The 18945-nt window shown below is 43.5% G+C and overlaps 1 protein-coding gene across 3 annotated transcripts; it reads right to left on the bottom strand.

Moving 5' to 3' along the window:
* Positions 1 to 263: 263 nt before the first annotated feature.
* LOC134217288 (venom protease) lies at positions 264 to 18056 on the bottom strand. Of its 3 annotated transcripts, none has more exons than XM_062696046.1 (5): positions 17845 to 18056; positions 9470 to 9829; positions 2145 to 2253; positions 1702 to 1886; positions 264 to 839 (listed from the first exon to the last, which is right to left on the bottom strand). In XM_062696046.1, the coding sequence occupies exons 1-5, from the start codon at positions 17891 to 17893 to the stop codon at positions 418 to 420; spliced, it is 1125 nt and encodes a 374-aa protein (XP_062552030.1). In that variant the 5' UTR covers positions 17894 to 18056; the 3' UTR covers positions 264 to 417. The 3 variants fall into 3 exon arrangements, with proteins under 3 accessions (XP_062552030.1, XP_062552031.1, XP_062552029.1); XM_062696047.1 differs by having other exon boundaries at positions 17884 to 18056; XM_062696045.1 differs by lacking the exon at positions 17845 to 18056 and adding an exon at positions 15893 to 16092.
* Between the last annotated feature and the right edge of the window lie 889 nt (positions 18057 to 18945).

Below are 18945 nucleotides of genomic sequence, written 5' to 3'. Positions count from 1 at the left end.
GTATGTTATGGTACTGACTTTGGCAATACATCGTTTGATGGCGCCAGGTGTTATTCATTGCGTCTTACGTACCTAGCAGCTGTCACATTTCATCAAAAAAGTGCGCCAAAATAATACCAAGCTTGCATCAACAAGGTGAATAAAACAAATTCGACAAAATGCATTTTTTTCTTCGTTGTTCGTGTACTCGAGAAACAAATTGAAAAAATAACGAATTGGTAGTGATATCTCACATTTATGCAAATAATTATATATGCCTATGGTTCATGTGCATAGCACGATACCTGATGAAGTGATTGTGAGATTAGCACTTTATTGTAACATATTTTTCTCATGAATTATAACTAAAATACCATGTAAAATAACATTATGACTATCTAATTGACTTTTCCTGCCCGATTAGGGCGATTACCTATTTCACACAAAGGTCGTCGGCGAGTTAGACTCAATCCAGTGCGCGTAGTGCGCAATCGAGGTGTACACGCTTGGCATGTTGAGTGCACCGCACGTTTCCGCTCCAAATGACATGATTCCTATCTGGGCATACCGGCCGCGTTCTTTTATGATGAGTGGGGCTCCCCCAAAGCCGAGGCATGCATCGCGACCTTCACCGCCAGCGCACATCCACTCACCCTCGATGGACTTGGTCGATTGCAGGGCGCCCGTGGCCGAGTATGCTCTTACGCATTGGTCCCATGACGTCAAGGGAACTTCTAGCGATTGCAGCTCCGGTGATTTGGACCCACTGGTCGATAGCTTTCCCCATCCGATGATTTGAACGCGCCTGTTCACGGTTAAGTCCTGTCGACGTCTGTGCAAACAGACGGGTTGTGCAGCCACTACAAATGAAGTGTTAGACGAAAAGTAAAAAATGATAAACAGAAGCAAGGACCGAAAACAAAGTTTTTGATGATAATTTTATTGCTTAATAATCTATTATAACCCAGAAGTCATTAGTTTCATTTCTCGTACAGTAATTGTTGCCCTCCCCCTCTAAGCGTTATGTAATTTATGGATGTTCCCTAGGAGTCCCTTTGGAACTTTTTGGTAGGAGTCCCATAGTTTTACATACCAAACAACTCAACTAGACAAGTCGAGTTCATGTCTGTATATGTAGAGGAAAGAGGTTTGAGACGGCTTGGGACGAAACATAATCCACTGTCATCCTAGAAATCAGTATCACTCTACAAGGTAGAGCAGCTTTGATAATTAATATTTTTTTTAGGTAGGTATATTCGTTTTTGACTCGATACTAAAAATGCTTAAGATTCGAAGAATTTTTTGTACATACTGGAAATGGAGGCTTTGGCATGTATTGTCCAATAACCAAGATGTTTTTTTTAAGACCAATTGACCGACCCACTGACAAAGCCGTTTTTCCATTTTTTTAAAATAATAGACCTACCTATTTGAGATCGTTCTTTACCCTAATATGGAGATATATATTTTACAATTCTAATTAATTCTTTGGCTTTGTGTATCATCATGCAAAGACCATAAAATAGATCTGTTTAGCACATCTGTAATAGCTAGCGGAGCCCTATAATTATAAAATAAAGGGCGTTTGGTACATTATACAATATGCGTTTTCACGGTCATTGCCTCGGTATGTTCGGCAAAGTTCCGAATTCCGCTTCAATTTAGAACCCGGAACAAAACGAAACGAAAATTGTTGACTTTTAAATGTTCAATTCATGTTACCCGTATAATTGATCGGTGTTTTGAGCACCAACAGTGCAATGTCATGGTGGTACTGGCCGTCCACATAATCCGGATGAACTACGATCTGACTAACGGCATGGTTGATGGCAGCCGGTGCACAAAATCCGGTATTTCCGCAATCGGGATCGGTGCGTGTGTCGTAGTCCCCAATTCGGACGGATGATCTGGAATTGAAATCGCCATTAGTGGCTAAAAGCAGTGTAGAGCATTTATTATGATGACATCAGTTTACTGGATTGGATACGCCCCCGCATAGATAATGCAAACACTGGAAAACATGCATTGCTTCAACCTTGAAATGGTAGCAATGATTGCAAATTTTCCATATGACTGAATCGCTACAATTATACCAACTTTTATCATGGTCTTGCGCAAGTTGGTAATGACATTTATAACTACATATATGAGCTGTTTGTACTTACAATCGATGGCTATCGGCTTTGGCTAGCGCACAGTGTGCTGAAGTTAGGATGATCTGCCGGGCGATGATGGATCCAGAGCAAGGGTAAATAAATGACCCCGATTTGGTATCTGATAAAAAAGTATCAAATAATAATTATTAGCATTTGTGTTAAATCAAACACATGTTGCAAAACGTTAAAGCGAGAATAAAATAGAATGAATACAAAGGTTTGATTGTTTAGTGATATGCGCCGCTGTTTAGAATCTGTCACCGACTAATCTGTAATTTCTCTCGTCGTTACAATTTAGTAGGAGTATAATAGCTCATTCAATAATTTAATGCATTTACGACATACGCCTTTATTCAACATTTTCATTGGAAATTTGCGATACCGCACTTACAGTGAAATCAAATTGCATGAAGAGATTTATTTTTAATCTTTTCAGAATTAGTTTTGCAAGGCATTTGTCTTTGATTTATGGTAATTATGGTGTCGTTGAGTCGGGGGCCTCTCATAAAGTAAATACTACATCAACATTTTCTTTCCAAGTTACGGTGAAGATGAGCGTGGCCAGGAGTAGTAATCCTCATGCTTTTGTGATTTTTGTCCTAGATTGAAATCAAGGACTACTACACCCACGTTGATTTCTGATAGTAATCTGAATGGAGATTTCAAAAGAATAGCAGTGGTGTCACTACTGTCGAATCTACGAAGTACACCGTAACTAATGCTATACTATGCTAAATTTGATTAAAATTCTCGTGCATACGATTTTCTGTGGCATGATAGAATATCCAGTGAAAATTCCGGAGAATTTCCGATAAAGGTCTATTAGTTCGAAAATTGTCACATATTTAATACGCAAATAGCCACTATCGGAATCTTATTTGCAGTACTTACCATGACTATTATATAGATCCAATGAGTATTATTCTTCTCGGAGTTTTATGATTGTATAGTGCGAGAGTTCTTACAAAATATCATTTATTTTACGCATGTTTAAGATTTCTTGTAAGTACAAATCCGAAGTGCAGTTCAAGAAGTTATTTTTTTAAACTTCACAAGTTATTTGGTTTTTTTTAATAATACTTGTCTATGAAAGATCGAGATATCCGGGATTTGAGTAAATAATTTCCCGGATGCCTTTGGTGCCCGGATTCCACTGGTGAATAAAACAGTGATAAAACAGGGCATGTGACAAAATCGAAAAAAAAATATTTTCAATTTTTTAATTCATTTCACAAATATGAATCAGTTTATGCCTTGGAAAGGCAAAATGCGTGAACGGTACCCGTTATTTCTTGTCAAAAATGCTTACAGAATCCTTCACAGGTACTCAGAAGTCATTCATAATAAACTACACTGCCCACAATCGATGGGACTGATATGCGATCAAGGGCAGTACAGGCGGTGAAAGTTATTTCATGAAAATCATTGTTGACATGATAAAACCGGGTCGAAATCGTGATAAAATCGGGGGTAGACAAAATCGGAGAGTGACATAATCATATATGTTCTAGCTTCGTTCGAGCAGGTGGCTGCAATAATGAGTTAATCGGACCGCCGGCAGTTTCAACTCCCACGGCTGCGAAATTAAATATCCACTTGAAATTCCTTTGAACTGCCCTGAATCCCGAAATCCTGATAATCGCTTTCAGATGATGACTATCATCTATTGTAGCGAGTTATCTATAGCACTGATCATATCTGACAAACAATTTGATCCTGTTTATACAGTCACTCTCAAAATTGAGCGTACAGCATGGATTAGATGAATATATTCAAAAATTCCAAAGAAAATTTCATTGTTGGCTCGGTTGTTTTTAATGCATTTCAATATTCATCCCTTACTTCAATGTATGCGTACATTTTTTTTTATTCAGACTAAGGCCGGAGTGGCCAACCACGCAGTCTGCGGAAGGTCCGAAAATCGTATTCCACCTAATCGATCCACCTTGCCCGCTGCGCACCTCGCCTTTTTATTCCCGTCGGATCGTTGTCGAGAGCTATTTCCACCGGATTACTGTCCGACATTCTGGCTACGTGCCCGGCCCACCGCAGTCTTCCGATTTTCACGGTGTGAACGATGGATGGTTCTCCCAACAGCTGATGCAACTCGTGGTTCATTCGCCTCCTCCACGTACCGTCCCTTATCTGCACCCCACCATAGATGGTACGCAGCACTTTCCTTTGGAAGACTTCCAGTGCGCATTGGTCCTCCACGAGCATCATTCAGGTCTCGTGTCCGTAGAGAACTACCGGTCTAATAAGCTTTTTGTAGATAGTCAGTTTGGTACGGCGGCGAACTCTATTTGATCGAAGCGTTTTGCGGTGTCCAAAGTACGTACGATTTCCTGCCATGATGCGTCTCCGAATTTCTCTGCTGGTATCGTCATCGTAGGTTAATAATGAGCCCAAGTACACGAATTCTTCAACCACCTCGATTTCTTCACCACCGATAGAAACTCGTGTGGGTGGCTTACATTGACCTCTTTTGAGCCTCTTTCTATCATGTACTTCGTCTCCGACGTGTTGATGTCCAATCCGTTTAGCTTCGCTTTTCAGTCTGATGTAGACTTCTTCCATCCTCTCAAATAACTGGACGGACTTCGTGAAAATCGTACCACTCGTATCAATCCCTACCCTTCGTATTACTCCCTCTAAAACGATGTTGAATAGCAGACACGAAAGACCATCACCTTGCCGTAACCCTTTGTGCGTTTCGAAGGGACTTATGAATGCCCCTGAAACTCGAACTACGCACATCACCTGCCATGACCAACCTTATCAGTTTATCCGGAAATCCGTTTTCGTGCATAAGCTGCCATAGCTGGCCCCGATCGATTGTATCATATGCGGCTTTGGAGTCGATAAATAGATGATGTGTGGGCACGTTGTATTTGGGTCATTTCTGCAATACCTGACGTACGGCGAACACCTGGTCCATAAATCCCGCCTGGTACTGCCCCACGAACCCTCTTGCGATTGGTGTTAGTCGGCGGCATAAAATTTGGGAGAGTACCTTGTAGGCGGCGTTCAGCTATGTGATTGCGCGGTAGTTGCTACAATCCAGCTTATCGTTCTTTTTGTAGATGGGCCACACGACACCTGCCATCCACTCCTGCGGCAGAGCCTCATCCTCCCAAACCTTGGAATTACCCAGTGCAGTGCAGTGCAGCCAGTGCCTCGCCACCGTGTTTAAACAGCTCTCCTGGTAGTTGGTTAACTCCAGGGCTTTGTTGTTTTCAGCCAGCCAATCTCCTCCTGGATTTCCTGGAGATTCGGAGCCGGAAGTCAGATGTCCTGCGCGCGTGCTCCTAGGTTCATTACCATACCGCCACCGTTGTCTGCCACATCGCCATTTCGGTGCTTTTCGTAGTGCCGTCGCCACCTTTGGATCACCTCAGACTCGTTTGTAAGAAGGTTCCCGTTTATGTCTTTACACATATCGGGCTGTGGCACGTGGCCCTTACGTGAACGGTTTAACTTCTCAAAGAACTTTCGTGCGTTATTAGTGCGGTACAGTTGCTCCGTCTCTTCACGGTCTCGATCTTCCTGCTGGCTCTTTTTCCTCCGAAAAATCGAGTTTTGTCTGTTCCGCGCCCGTTTGTATCGTGCCTCGTTCGCCCTCGTGTGATGTTGCAGCAATATCGCCCATGCTGCATTTTTCTCCTCAACTAACTGCTTACATTCGCCGTCATACCAGTCGTTTCTCTGATCCGGGGCCACCGTGCCAAGTGTAGCGGTTGCGGTGCGTCCAATGGCGGATCGAATATCTCTCCAGCCATCTTCAAGAGATGCTGCGCCTAGCTGCTCTTCCGTTGGGAGTGCCACTTCCAGCTGCTGCGCGTAGTCGTAGTCGAGAGTTTTGAGCGCAGACATACTGCAACGAGGTAGTGGTCGGATTCAATATTCGCACTGCGGTAAGTGCGTACGTTCGTGATGTCGGAGAAGAATTTACCGGCGATTAGAACGTGGTCTATTTGGTTTTCCGTTACTTGATTAGGTGATTTTTATGTGGCCTTGTGGATATTCTTGCGGGGAAGAAAGTGCTTCGGACTACCAATCCGCGGGAGGCTGCAAAGTTTATGCATTGTTGGCCGTTGTCGTTCGATACGGTATGCAGACTATCCGACCCGATGACTGGTCTATTAGGGTGGTTCAAAAAAATAATTTTGCTCCACAACGCTCATCTGATTCTTTATCATGTTCTGAGTGTCCTCCGAAAGGTTGAGGTGATTTGGATAAAAACTGATTTAGCACAAGCCGTTTCAAGTTTGCATGCAAATTAGTATGGAAATTTATTTTTCATTATACTGTTAATGACGCTTCCCCATCAAGCGTATGTTAAAAGAAAACCTACTTAGCTAAAAGGAATACTCAACAGCTTTCACTCAGTGAAAACCGCGGCTCAATTAATTGATCCAATAATTAGTAATCGAATTTAATATATACCGTGGTTTCCTGAAGCTAGTTGCATAACTCATCAACAGGCAACATTGCTGCTCGTGGCGCGAAAGATAGCACACACAAATTCAGGCTACTATGTTGCACTGCACATTTCAGTGATGCCCTCAAAGAAGTTTAACGATCATGACGAAAGATTCGCAACCTGTCTTAAAATCGATTACTAATTATTGGGACAATTAATCAACATGCGGTTTTCGTTGGGTGAAAGCTGTTGAGTATCCCTTTTAGCTATGTAGGTTTTCTTTTAAACTGCGCTTAATGGGGAAACATCATTAACATTATAATGAAAAAATAAATTTCCCCATACTAATTTGCATGCAAACTTGAAACGGCTTGTGCTAAATCAGTTTTAATCCAAATGAGCTCAAATTTTCAGAGGACACTCAGAACATGGTAAAGAATCAGATGAGCACTGTAAAGCAAAATCGATTTTTTTGAACCACCCTACTGGTCTATACATTTCCTCCCTTCCTACCTGAGCGTTCATGTCACCGATGACGATTTTGATGTCCCGCAGTGGGCATCCATCGTATTTCTGCTCCAGCTGTGGATAGAACGCTTCTTTCTCGTCGTCAGGTCTCCCTTCGTGTGGGCTGTGCACGTTGATGATGCTATAGTTGAAGAATCGACCTTTTATCTTCAGCTTGCACATCCTTGCGTTGATTGGCTGCTACCCAATCACGCGTTGGCGCATCTTTCCCAGCACTATGAAGCCGGTGCCTAGCTCGTTGGTGGTGCCACAGCTTTAGTATAAGGTAGCCGCTCGATGCCCGCATTTCCACACTTTCTGTCCTGTCCAGCAGATTTCCTGCAGCGCTACGACGTCGAAGTTGCGGGGATGTAATTCATCGTAGATTATCCTGTCGCAACCTGCGGAGCCTAGCGACTTGCTGTTACATGTTCCAAGCTTCCAATCCTGCTCTTTATTCGTCGCCTTGGTCGTTGCCGTTTGTATCGAGTCGTATTATCTTCTATGTCGTTCGTAACGGTTGTTTTAAAGGCGGCTTATTGGGCCTGCGCAAACTTTCTGTCTCGTCGGAGGGCCGTCGTGTCAGGGCTGTTTAGCCTCCCACCTGACACTATGACTTGGGCTTGTGCGCTTTGAGCGGCACACGGTTGCTTTGGCGGAGCCTACTTGGGGAAACATGCAGCTTTTTATAGAAGTTTAACAGGGCCCACTGTCAAACCCCACCACATCCTATGCAGGCACCACAACTCGCATATGGCCTGGAGAGGGATCGTCAAGCCCTTGTACATAGTCCCTGCTGCCCCCAAATAAATAATATGTACAATGGAATTCTCTCACCAAATTTCAATTCGCCTGCCCTGGATGGGTGGGACCCGTTATTCAATCCCAGTATGTTTTTAAATGAATGTTCATCTTCAGTCCGTCGAGGAATATCCTGATTAAAATTCGGTAGTACATTTCGTATTGATCGGAAATAGAGAAATAGAATTCTTGAATCCTGATCTACAATCCTTGATCTATCAAACTTATTAGAGCACATGAGTGTTTTTGTTCAAAATCATATTTTCTGTTATTCTTTTCTTATCACCACTTAAACATATTGGAAATTCGCAGAAGTCAGATGATGTATGAACATAACAACTATACGAACCTTTAAACAAAATGAAACCATACACATGCAATGGAAAAGGAATGTGTTCACATTATCATTCTCATTTTATATGTAGCCGGAGATACAATGTCAACTAAGTGTACAGAAAATATTTGTTAAATATCTTGGCTGCGCATATGCACAGCAAATGTTTCGAAATGGACAAATTGATATGAAATTTGCGAGAAAGAATCCACGTGTCTTGGAGGGACTCGAACCCACAACCTCCTACTCTCTAGATAGGCGTGACAAAATCTTCACAACAAGACCACACAAAGACCATGTTTGCGGAAAAGCCATCAGAATTCGAGTACCAACCTCCACCGCAGTTAGCTCTTTTTTGAAAATTGCTTCACTGTCACTGCTCCTGACGGCATCCGATTCCTCTATTGAAAGTGACGGAAACGGAAGTGGTATTTCCTTCACTGCTGCAAACTGAATATCCTGAGAATCGCTTTCAGAACCTCAAATAATACGAAAACGTGAGGAAGGCCTGAATCAAAACCTCGCTTCTTTGCGCTTCGTTATACATTGTGTAAAAAATGAGCACAACATGCTACAGATTTTCGATCACACCTTCGTTTACAGTGTACATTCAGTTGACAGTGTAAATTCAATGAGTGTTGTAACAGTGTTGCAACATTTTCAAATGTAGTTAACAATCGCAGGTCATCGACAATATAGCATTAGCCATATGTCTTGATGAATACAATGAATACACTATGCCCAGAGAGGTGACAAAACATTTTAGGCCAGACCGGATTGGCAATCCTACGGCTTTATTCGGCTGATTGGACACTCAAGAGAATTTACAATATACATATAATGAATTTAGATTTCAATAAGTTTTCATCATACGATAGTAATTCAGGTCAAAACATACCAGTTATACCCTACTACGTAATAAAAAATATTCAGAAACCCAAATATATTGAACAATAAATAAATTGAACGTCAGCTATAGCTATAGTCAAAGTCAACCTAATTTAAATATTAAATAATGTTCACAATGAAAAAGGTGTTCAATGATTTTTCCTAGTTCCAAACAATAGGAGAATAACAGTTCGAAAACGGCACTTAAGCGCGCGTAAATTCTAAGCATAATTTGCATAAGCACGTGAGTTCCCCCATCACCGTTGTTCGGTCTAAATGCCCAAATCGACCTTTCCTTTGTTTTCAATTAAAGCATATGCTAATCATGTCTGGTCGTTACAAAAACAATGTTCACATGTGCCGTCCCAGTTCTTTACTTACTTTTGAACCCGACTCGCGCCACAAACGGGTACGCTCCCAGTCCGTGGTAGTAGTCGCCTTGAACGATACTTTTTCCGCATCCGACATCGGTGTTTTGGTCATCGAATACCCCCGGCTGCTGCTGCTGTATCCGCGGACAGCAAACATGTGGCTCCAGTTCGTTGACCCCGCAGGAAAGCGAAAAGTCGCCCCGGTAGCATTGACGGGCCGTTTCCAGCAACAGTTGGGGACATTCCGCCAGGGGAACACATTCGCTCAAACCTGGACAACTTATCCTGTAGAATGACTTCGAATCCCGTCCCGTGCGATAGGGACTGGTATTGCTTGAACCGGTTGATTCGCTTTCGACAATAGAATGGGCTACATTTAGAAAAGAAAATATTATGTAGAGCATAACAAAATATTTAATAGTAATAGATGCTGATTTCTGGGAAGATGGACAGTTTTCGAAAAATATTACGCATTAACGTGGATAGATTTCATCAGCTTTTCGACCCACATCACTTTTCTTCGATTTTTGTGAGGCTCAATGTTTCATTATACCCATGGCCATAGGGCAAAACAAGCAAGAACAAACCGCGTAAAAAGCGACCCCAGTGTATTGTAGTTTGGATCTGTTTAATAGGCTATTATATGCACAGACAAATAGACATAACACTCATCAAATTTCCACAGTTCGCTTATTTACTGGTCAATTCAAATAATCATTAGTTGACCAATCAATCACTCGTGGCGCGCACATCGGATTTGCTCTAGTTTGACGTTTGCACACTACCGCCATCTGGTTCGTGATTTGCCCAACTAACTGAAATCAACAGATGTCGTTAGTGTTTAAACGACGATGAATTTGATGAGTGAATGTTCAATGTGTTATGTCTGTTTGTCTGTGTTATAAGCATCATATGCTTGTCATAGTATTTGCTAAACAAAATAATTCTTCAATTCTTCAATTCTCAACATCGCATTCCCAAACCGAAACATTGCCACAATTATGAGCCACATATCATGGACTGAATGGACTTCGTGAAAATCGTACCACTCGAGACAAACCCGGCCCTTCCGATTACCAAAGCGATATTGAATCGAAAGACCATCACCTTGCCGTAATCCTCAGTGCCTTTCGTCCCTTGACCAAGCGTATCAGTTCATCCGGAAATTTGTATACGTGCATTAGCTGCCATAGCTAGTCTCGATCGATTTTATCATATGCGGCTTTGAAATCATGGAATAGGTAGATTATGTGTGGGCACGTTGTAATCGCGGCATTTCTGCAGTTTTTTTTTCTCGTTCGTTCGTTGTTTACGTTTTCGGCTTGTCGCGTTGGCGTTATTTTCTCCCGAACCCGTCATGGAAGACTCGGTGGCCGATTCGGTCGCAGGAAAAGTGCCTAAGCGCACTGCTCTTGGAGGCGCGGGTACCCTCCAAGCAGCTTTTTCAGAGCAACGTGTTCTCGCCGTTGCCGCTTGATGACGCCGGCAACCCGCCGAAAAAGAGAAAGAAGCAGCAATCGCAGTTGCCGCAAGTGCAACCGGAGAGGAATCAGAAATACCCGCCCGTGTTTGTGTAGGACGATCCTTAGCTGATTGCTAAGGAGCTGAAATGTACTTTTCGGCTCTGCAGCGAGGGCGTGAAAGTTATGCCGGCAAACAAGGACCATCATCAATCCGTCATGGAGTACTCATGACCACCCCGGCACGAAGCCGCTCAAGGCTTTACTGTGAGGGCTCCATGAGATGAAGGAGAAGGAGCTCAAAGCAGAGCTTGAATGTTGCGGTTTGGAGTCAGTAGCTGTGCAGAAGATCGCTCGTCACGACAAGGCGAGAAGCGCGACCAACTTTACCTGATCCATCTGGAGGACGGCTCCACTACCTGGAAGGACCTGACGCTGGTTGGCGTTATAAATTACACCGTCGTTGACTGGCAAGGGGCCGAAGGGGCCCTCCTTAGCCGTGCGGTAAGACGCGCGGCTACAAAGCAAGACCATGCTGAGGGTGGCTGGGTTCGATTCCCGGTGCCGGTCTAGGCAATTTTCGGATTGGAAATTGTCTCGACTTCCCTGGGCATAAAAGTATCATCGTGTTAGCCTCATGATATACGAATGCAGAAATGGTAACCTGGCTTAGAAACCTCGCAGTTAATAACTGTGGAAGTGCTTAATGAACACTAAGCTGCGAGGCGGCAATGTCCCAGTGGGGGATGTAATGTCAACGAAGAAGAAGAAGAAGAAGAAGTTGACTGGCAGCGATATCGGCCAGTTCACCGCGACGTCACGCAGTGCATTAACTGCCAAAGTCGATCTTCGTGCAGCTCGCCACTCGACCCGTTTCGACCAGGTCTTTACTCTTGACATGTTCATCATTTAAGATGGCTGCTAGGGTAGGCCTGGTCAACTGGAACGCTTGCTCGCTAAAGAGCAAAACAATTGAGCTGAAGGATTTCCTTGAAAAGGAGGAAATAGACGTGGCGTTCATCACCGAAACGCACCTAAAACCGGAGGTGAACGTCAACATCGCAGACTTTCGCATCGTGCGACTCGACCAGACGATCAGGGGAGATGGTGTGGCCATCGCTCTTCGCTACAACATAAACTGTCGTCTGCTCCCAGTCTGCTTCCAGCTCAGTGTCATCGAGGCCATCGGAGTCGAAATCACTACTTATGTCGGCACAATCGCACTCATCGCGGCGTACTGCCCAACCCAAGCCAAAGTCGGCGATGGATCATCGGCCGCCATTCGGAGGGACATCGTTAAGCTAACGCGGGGACAAGGTCAGTATGCCAAGCATCAAGTCTGGGCAACGCGGCAATCGAAACGGCACCATCTGGAGCGACGACATGGAGGAAGGCCACTAAACGTTCCTGTGCCCGGATTCCCCCACTCGGCTGAGTCGGTCCGGTGTTCATTCGATAATCGACTTGTACATCACGAACATGAACAACCACGTCTCGCAGCCGGTCGTCTACCAGGAGCTCAGCTCGGATCACTATCCGGTGGTGGTGAAAGTGGGCTCCTCGGTTAATCGGCATCAGCTGTCCCGGCGAAATTACCATCGAGTCGACTGGGGCCGGTTCCAAAGCTGCGTGGATGCCAACGTCAACTACGAGGTGCGGCCGGAAACGCCTGAAGCAATTGATCGGCAGCTGCGTTCCATCGAAGAGGCGATATCGGTGGCCCATGACCAACATGTACCGACGGCTAGGCAGGTAAGCAACACCCTAACAATCGATACACTCATCAAAAATTTGATTCGATAGCGGGATGTCACTCGCAGGCAGTTTCAGCACGCTGCAATCGAACCTCAAAATTATCAAGGCCAGAATGGTGGACCTAAAAAAAAGAATTTCTCGAACAAGATCCGCACTCTCCCAGGCTATGCAAACCCTTTCTGAAAAATGATCAAAATACTAAAATCCAAGCCTCGGTCGGCCCATTCCACCTTTGATCCCATTAGAAAATAATGGCTCTAAGGATCGCTTGATAACTCCTGCAGAGAAGGTCGCTGAAATAGGTCATCACTTCGTATCAAATCATCGAAGGACATGAAGGCCCCAGGTTTCGATAACATTCTGAACCTCGAGCTCAATCATCAACAATGTTCGGTACCGACGACCGCCGCGGTACGACCTAGAGCAACTGAAGCAACCTGATGTCGCCACTGCATACGCGCATCATCTCGAGGCAGCGTTGCCGGAAGAGGGTGAGCTCGATGGGGCCCCTCTTGAGGACTGCTGGAATACAGTCAAAGCAGCCATTAACGACGCAGCGGAGAACAACGTCGGGTATATGGGTCGAAGTCGACGGAACGATTGGTTCGACGAAGAGTGCAGACAGATTCTGGAGGAGAAGGACGCAGCGCGGGCGGTCGCGCTACAGCAAGGTACCCGGAAGAACGTGGAACGTTATAGACGGAAGCGGAGACAACAGACCCGCCTTTTTCAGGAGAAGAAACGCCGCCTGGAAGAAGCGGAGTGCGAGGAGATGGAACAGCTGTGCCGTTCTCAAGATACACGCAAGTTCTATCAGAAGCTCAACGTATCCCGCAAAGGCTTTGTGCCGCGAGCCGAAATGTGCCGGGATAAGGATGGGAGCATCTTGACGGACGAACGTCTGGTGATCGAAAGGTGGAAGCAGCACTACGAAGAACATCTGAATGGCGCTGAGAGTACAGGCAGTGAAAGTCAAGGCAGCGGAGGAGATGACTACGTCAGTTCAGCGGACGATGGAAGCCAACCAGCCCCCACCTTGAGGGAAGTTAAGAATGCCATTCAACAGCTAAAGACCAATAAAGCAGCTGGTAAGGATGGTATCGGAGCTGAGCTCATCAAGATGGGCCCGGAAAAGCTGGCCACTTGCTTGCACAAACTGATAGTCAGAATCTGGGAAACCGAACAGCTACCAGAGGAGTGGAAGGAAGGGGTTATACGCCCCATCTACAAGAAAGGCGACAAACTGGAGTGTGAGAACTTTCGAGCGATCACCATCCTTAATGCCGCCTACAAAGTGATATCCCAGATCATCTTCCGTCGTCTGTCACCATTAGTGAACGAGTTCGTGGGAAGTTATCAAGCCGGCTTCGTAGACGGCCGCTCGACAACGGACCAGATCTTTACTGTACGGCAAATTCTTCAAAGATGCCGTGAATACCAGGTCCCAACGCACCATCTGTTCGTTGATTTCAAGGCGGCATACGACAGTATAGATCGCGTAGAGCTATGGAAAATTATGGACGAGAACAGCTTCCCTGGGAAGCTTACCAGACTGATCAAAGCAACGGTGGATGGTGTGCAAAACTGTGTGAAGATTTCGGGCGAACACTCCAGTTCGTTCGAATCGCGCTGGGGACTAAGACAAGGTGATGGACTTTCGTGCCTGTTGTTCAACATTGCGCGAAAGGTGTCATGCGGAGAGCCGGGTGTAACAGCCGGGGTACGATTTTCAACAGATCCAGTCAATTTATTTGCTTCGCGGATGACATGGACATTGTCGGCCGAACATTTGCAAAGGTGGCAGAACTGTACACCCGCCTGAAACGTGAAGCAACAAAAGTTGGACTGGTGGTGAATGCGTCAAAGACAAAGTACATGCTTGTGGGCGGAACAGAGCGCGACAGGGCCCGCCTGGGAAGCAGTGTTACGATAGACGGGGATACCTTCGAGGTGGTCGAGGAAGCCGTCTAACTCGGATCCTTGCTAACAGCTGACAACAACGTTAGTCGTGAAATACGAAGGCGCATCATCTGCGGAATTCGGGCCTACTACGGGCTCCAGAAGAAATCTGGGTTTTTTAAACATATCTTCGGAAAACCCGAAACATTTCCGATCCCCGTGGACCGATCTGAGATGTAGAATATTGACATAATACACATTCGATGGTCCAGGTTTTATCAAAATCCGATTATTTCAAGCAAAGTTATGATGAGTTGAATATAGTTTTTTTTTGCTTGTCTCAACCCTTTTGTTTATCTAGCTGTATTCCTTAGTACTAGGCTAAATACATGGAACACTACTAACTATATAGGCACTGGAAACAAATAGTTGTTGAGTATTTTATTGTTTTATATAGGTATATAAAACAAAGTTGGCATTTTTACGAACGCACATCACTCAAGAATAGACAGCTGAATGTTTGCTAATTTATATTCCTTTTCTTCTTCTATTTACGAGGAAAATGTTATAATGAAATTGGAATACCTTAGAGATCGATGCTCAATCTTTTCGTTCAAATGGTTTTTCGTACAATTTGCATGATTTTTTTCAATTTTGATCATCTATATTAGGGTGGTTAAAGAAATCGATTTTGCTCTACAACGCTCATTTGATTCTGTATTATGTTCTGAGTGTCCTCAGTAAATTTGAGATCATTTGGATTTAACACAAGCCGTTTCAAGTTTGCATGCAAATTAGTATGGGAAAATATTCTTATTTTATTTTTTCATTATACTGATAATGGCGCTTCCTCATTAGGCGCAGGTGTAATGAAAATCTTCATAGGGGGAATGACGGCTTTGGCAGGTTTTGTTCTATTATTGGCAGGGGGTTTTTTATGAGTGACTAGGCTCAAATTTGGCCTAAACATTCTTTGCATATCAAAGAATATTGTGGCCAAATTTCATAAAATTCGGTCGACAAAAACCCCCCTGCCAATAATAGAACAAAACCTGCCAAAGCCGTCTTTCCCCCTAGCTAAAAGAAATACTGAAGAGCTTTTACTCAGCGAAAACCACATCTTAATTAATCGTTCCAATAATTACTAAGCGTTAGAAGTTTATTAAATTGCCGTTCTATGTTTTGTACAATTTTTGTTTAACGTGTTGACTTTTCTGCCATAGGGAATGTTCTTCACACCAAAAACTAAACCCAGGGGGAGTCCCGTACAATTTTATAACGATGAAAAAAGCCACAAAAACAGCGTTTTCGCTTATTACCATAAATATCTACTGCCGTCGAAAGAGCAAATAATATTTGAATACAAAAACGGTTGATAAATTCACTAATCATTCTTCCCAAATCGTCGATGCTTTCCCGGATATATCCTTCACGCAGTCCCGCTGTATCTCACTTAGAACTTTACAGTAATATGCAACGTTGATTTCATTTACGAGAAGTTTCAATGAAAACCCGCGCGATCGCAACCGAATCTAGAACACGACTGAGTACCACGCTTCAGAGCAGTGTGCTTTCGCGCATCGCCAAAAACTAACGAGCTGGATTTTCACTCTCGTTTTCCATATAGTTTCCATAGGTATTCACATGTGCTAGCCAAACCAATTGACAATAATAAAATGACAATGATAATGAGATGAGCGTCTACCAATGATAATCACTGCGACATAAAATGATGACGGCGGACGATGCGAAATATGCTGATCAGCAGGTCGAAACTTCTCTTCTTGCCGACGCATAAAGCTTCGTGGCACTACATTGGCAGTCTATAATAAGACATTTTTGATGATGGGTAAGCCCAACAACGTCGACGCAATGAAGTAATAAACAATGGAAGACGATTCTGCAATTTAACAGAAGGTAATTCCGAAGCTAGCGTCGGAAATGTGGTGAACATGTGTCGTAATTGAAGCAATAAAATGGTTTTTGCTCCCTACAACTAGTTTCAAAAGGAAATTGAGCATTGCAAGAAATTGGAGATATGAGTTCGATATGTGTTTGTTGGTTGATATTGAGACAGTAGACGCGATGGTCGTCTAATGCATTACAGTAAGCAATTGTTGTAATTGGGTAACTGTTTCATTTTATTTTGTTTACGATCGTATGCAACTTTCGAACTAATTATAGAACGCATTCTTGATAACGCTAGTAAATTTAATAACAATTAAGAAGATGGAAAATATCTATCTGTTTAACTTTTTTTTTGAAAGTCGGTCAAACTCACTGGCAATTCTAGTAAAATTCAGTCTTCGTTTACAATAAAATCCGGATGGCAAAAATTGATCTGTGATTTTAACTTTGTGATGAAAATTTTAGTAGGTATGTCCAAACTATATCCTATCTTCCATTTATTACTGTCCTCCTATTCTGGTTATTATCCACAAGGGGAGCACGAACGCAACGTCGATACCTTCTCCCCACCATTATTCTATGACTTCAAAAAAGCCGATCACCGTAGCGATCTAGTTTAGACTGGGATAATATGCTAGATCATGACGACATCAATAGAGCAACTGAAACGTTGTTGTACCTAAGTTGTACCGAAAGGCTATCATTTCACTCCGAAAACGAACTTTTTATAGAAGCCTCTGAGACCCAGAGTATTATATACCAATCGACTCAGCTCGACGAGCTGAGCACAGCACATGTCTGTCTGTCCGTGTGTATGTATGTGTGTATGTGTGTGTGTATGTGTGTGCACAAAAGCTATAAAAAACATTAGACAGCTTTTCGTATAGCAATCCTTAACCGATTTTCTCGCAACAAGTTTCTTTCGACAGGGGACAAAGCCTTGTTGATCACTACTGAATTTTACAACGATCGGTCATTGCGTTTAAAAGTTATGAAGAAAATGGTACATCGGACCATATAAACCCCATATAAGGTTGGTGTCTCAACTAAATGCGAGAAAGGCACCACCAACGCTAGGTGGATTAATCTGGGTTTTTTAAACGTTTCAACTTTAAACTTTTCGTAAAGTGAAAAATCCTCCACTGGTCCATTGGGTGTTTGTGAATGTCCTGTCCCCGTTGTCTAAAGCGGTGATTCGATTCGGTGGTCGAAGACGGTGATTCTGTCTTTTCATTTTTTTTCATTTCACTGTCTTTTAATGTCACTGAAACGGGATTACAAACAAATTAATCAGTCTTAAATACAAACGAGCCACCAAAAGTTGCATCTCACAGTATCAGTGTGGGCTACAAAGGAAGCTCACCTAAATACGTAAAGGAACAACGCCATGAATCTGGTCTACCTTCACGCATGGTGCTCAACGGAATTCCTGCGTCTCAATCTTTATAGGACATCAGTGGACTGTTCGCTGAAAAATACGCCAGTCAGGAGTTTTTTTCGTCTTGTTGGAAGATAGCGCACTTGTTCCCTGTCCACAAAAAAGGCAACAGACGGTTGTAAATTACCGTGGCATCACTTCACTGTCTGCTTTTGTTCGAGCTAGCCATCATGGAACCCCTAGTTACTCAATGTAAACCATACATTAGTGATGACCAACATTGATTTCACCACTACCACAAATCTATTGTGCCTCGCCTCACTGGGGCTATACGACTCTTCTCACGCCATTCGAGCAATCTCACGTCACTCCACTCGTAGAATAAGCCCAAGTAATCCACAAGTACATCTTGTATGACATGGAACTTGAACGAGTTGACCATAACTAACCTTGCAGCATGTCTTCTACGCTGTCAGCAAAGTACCGTCGTGCGGGGCTTCTTATGACTCCGGGGGCTACTTTGGATTTTTGATTTTTTGAGAAAAATAAACGGAAAAAATACCAAATTTGAAACAGAAAGTTGTCATCCAACTATCAACAAGACACCCGATTGACGAAAATGACAACTTTATAGTAATTTGCATTATAATTCGGGATTGCTTTGCGATTTGGGCGTAACTTATTTTGTAAACAAACATTGCTTCATGGATTCCGGAGAATGCAAGCGTTTTCATCCCAAACTAATTCCCTTTTCTGGTAGAGGAAAGCTTAATCTGCCGGATTCATACCGTGGTTTCCTCATGAAATGCTTGTTTTAGCAGGAATTCGCCTTCCAATGGTTGTTTACAAAATAGGTTACGCCCAAATCGCAAATTGGTCCCGAATTCTTGTTTTAAAATGTCCAAAGTAGCCCCTGATTTGTCAAAAGAAGCCCCGCACGACGGTATCCTAATAGGTTTTGGGCAGGCATTACATTTTCAGAGCCGTATAGCGTGGACTCCCAGCGCCCTTGGCGAAACCTTTATTAGGCGCCCCTTACTCAGATGTTAAAAAAAAAGTGCAATGAGCAGGCAGATTTGAATTATT

This window comes from Armigeres subalbatus, chromosome 2, assembly GCF_024139115.2.
Source record: "Armigeres subalbatus isolate Guangzhou_Male chromosome 2, GZ_Asu_2, whole genome shotgun sequence".
Taxonomy (NCBI): domain Eukaryota; kingdom Metazoa; phylum Arthropoda; class Insecta; order Diptera; family Culicidae; genus Armigeres; species Armigeres subalbatus.
This window is presented reverse-complemented; position numbering and strand designations above follow the sequence as displayed.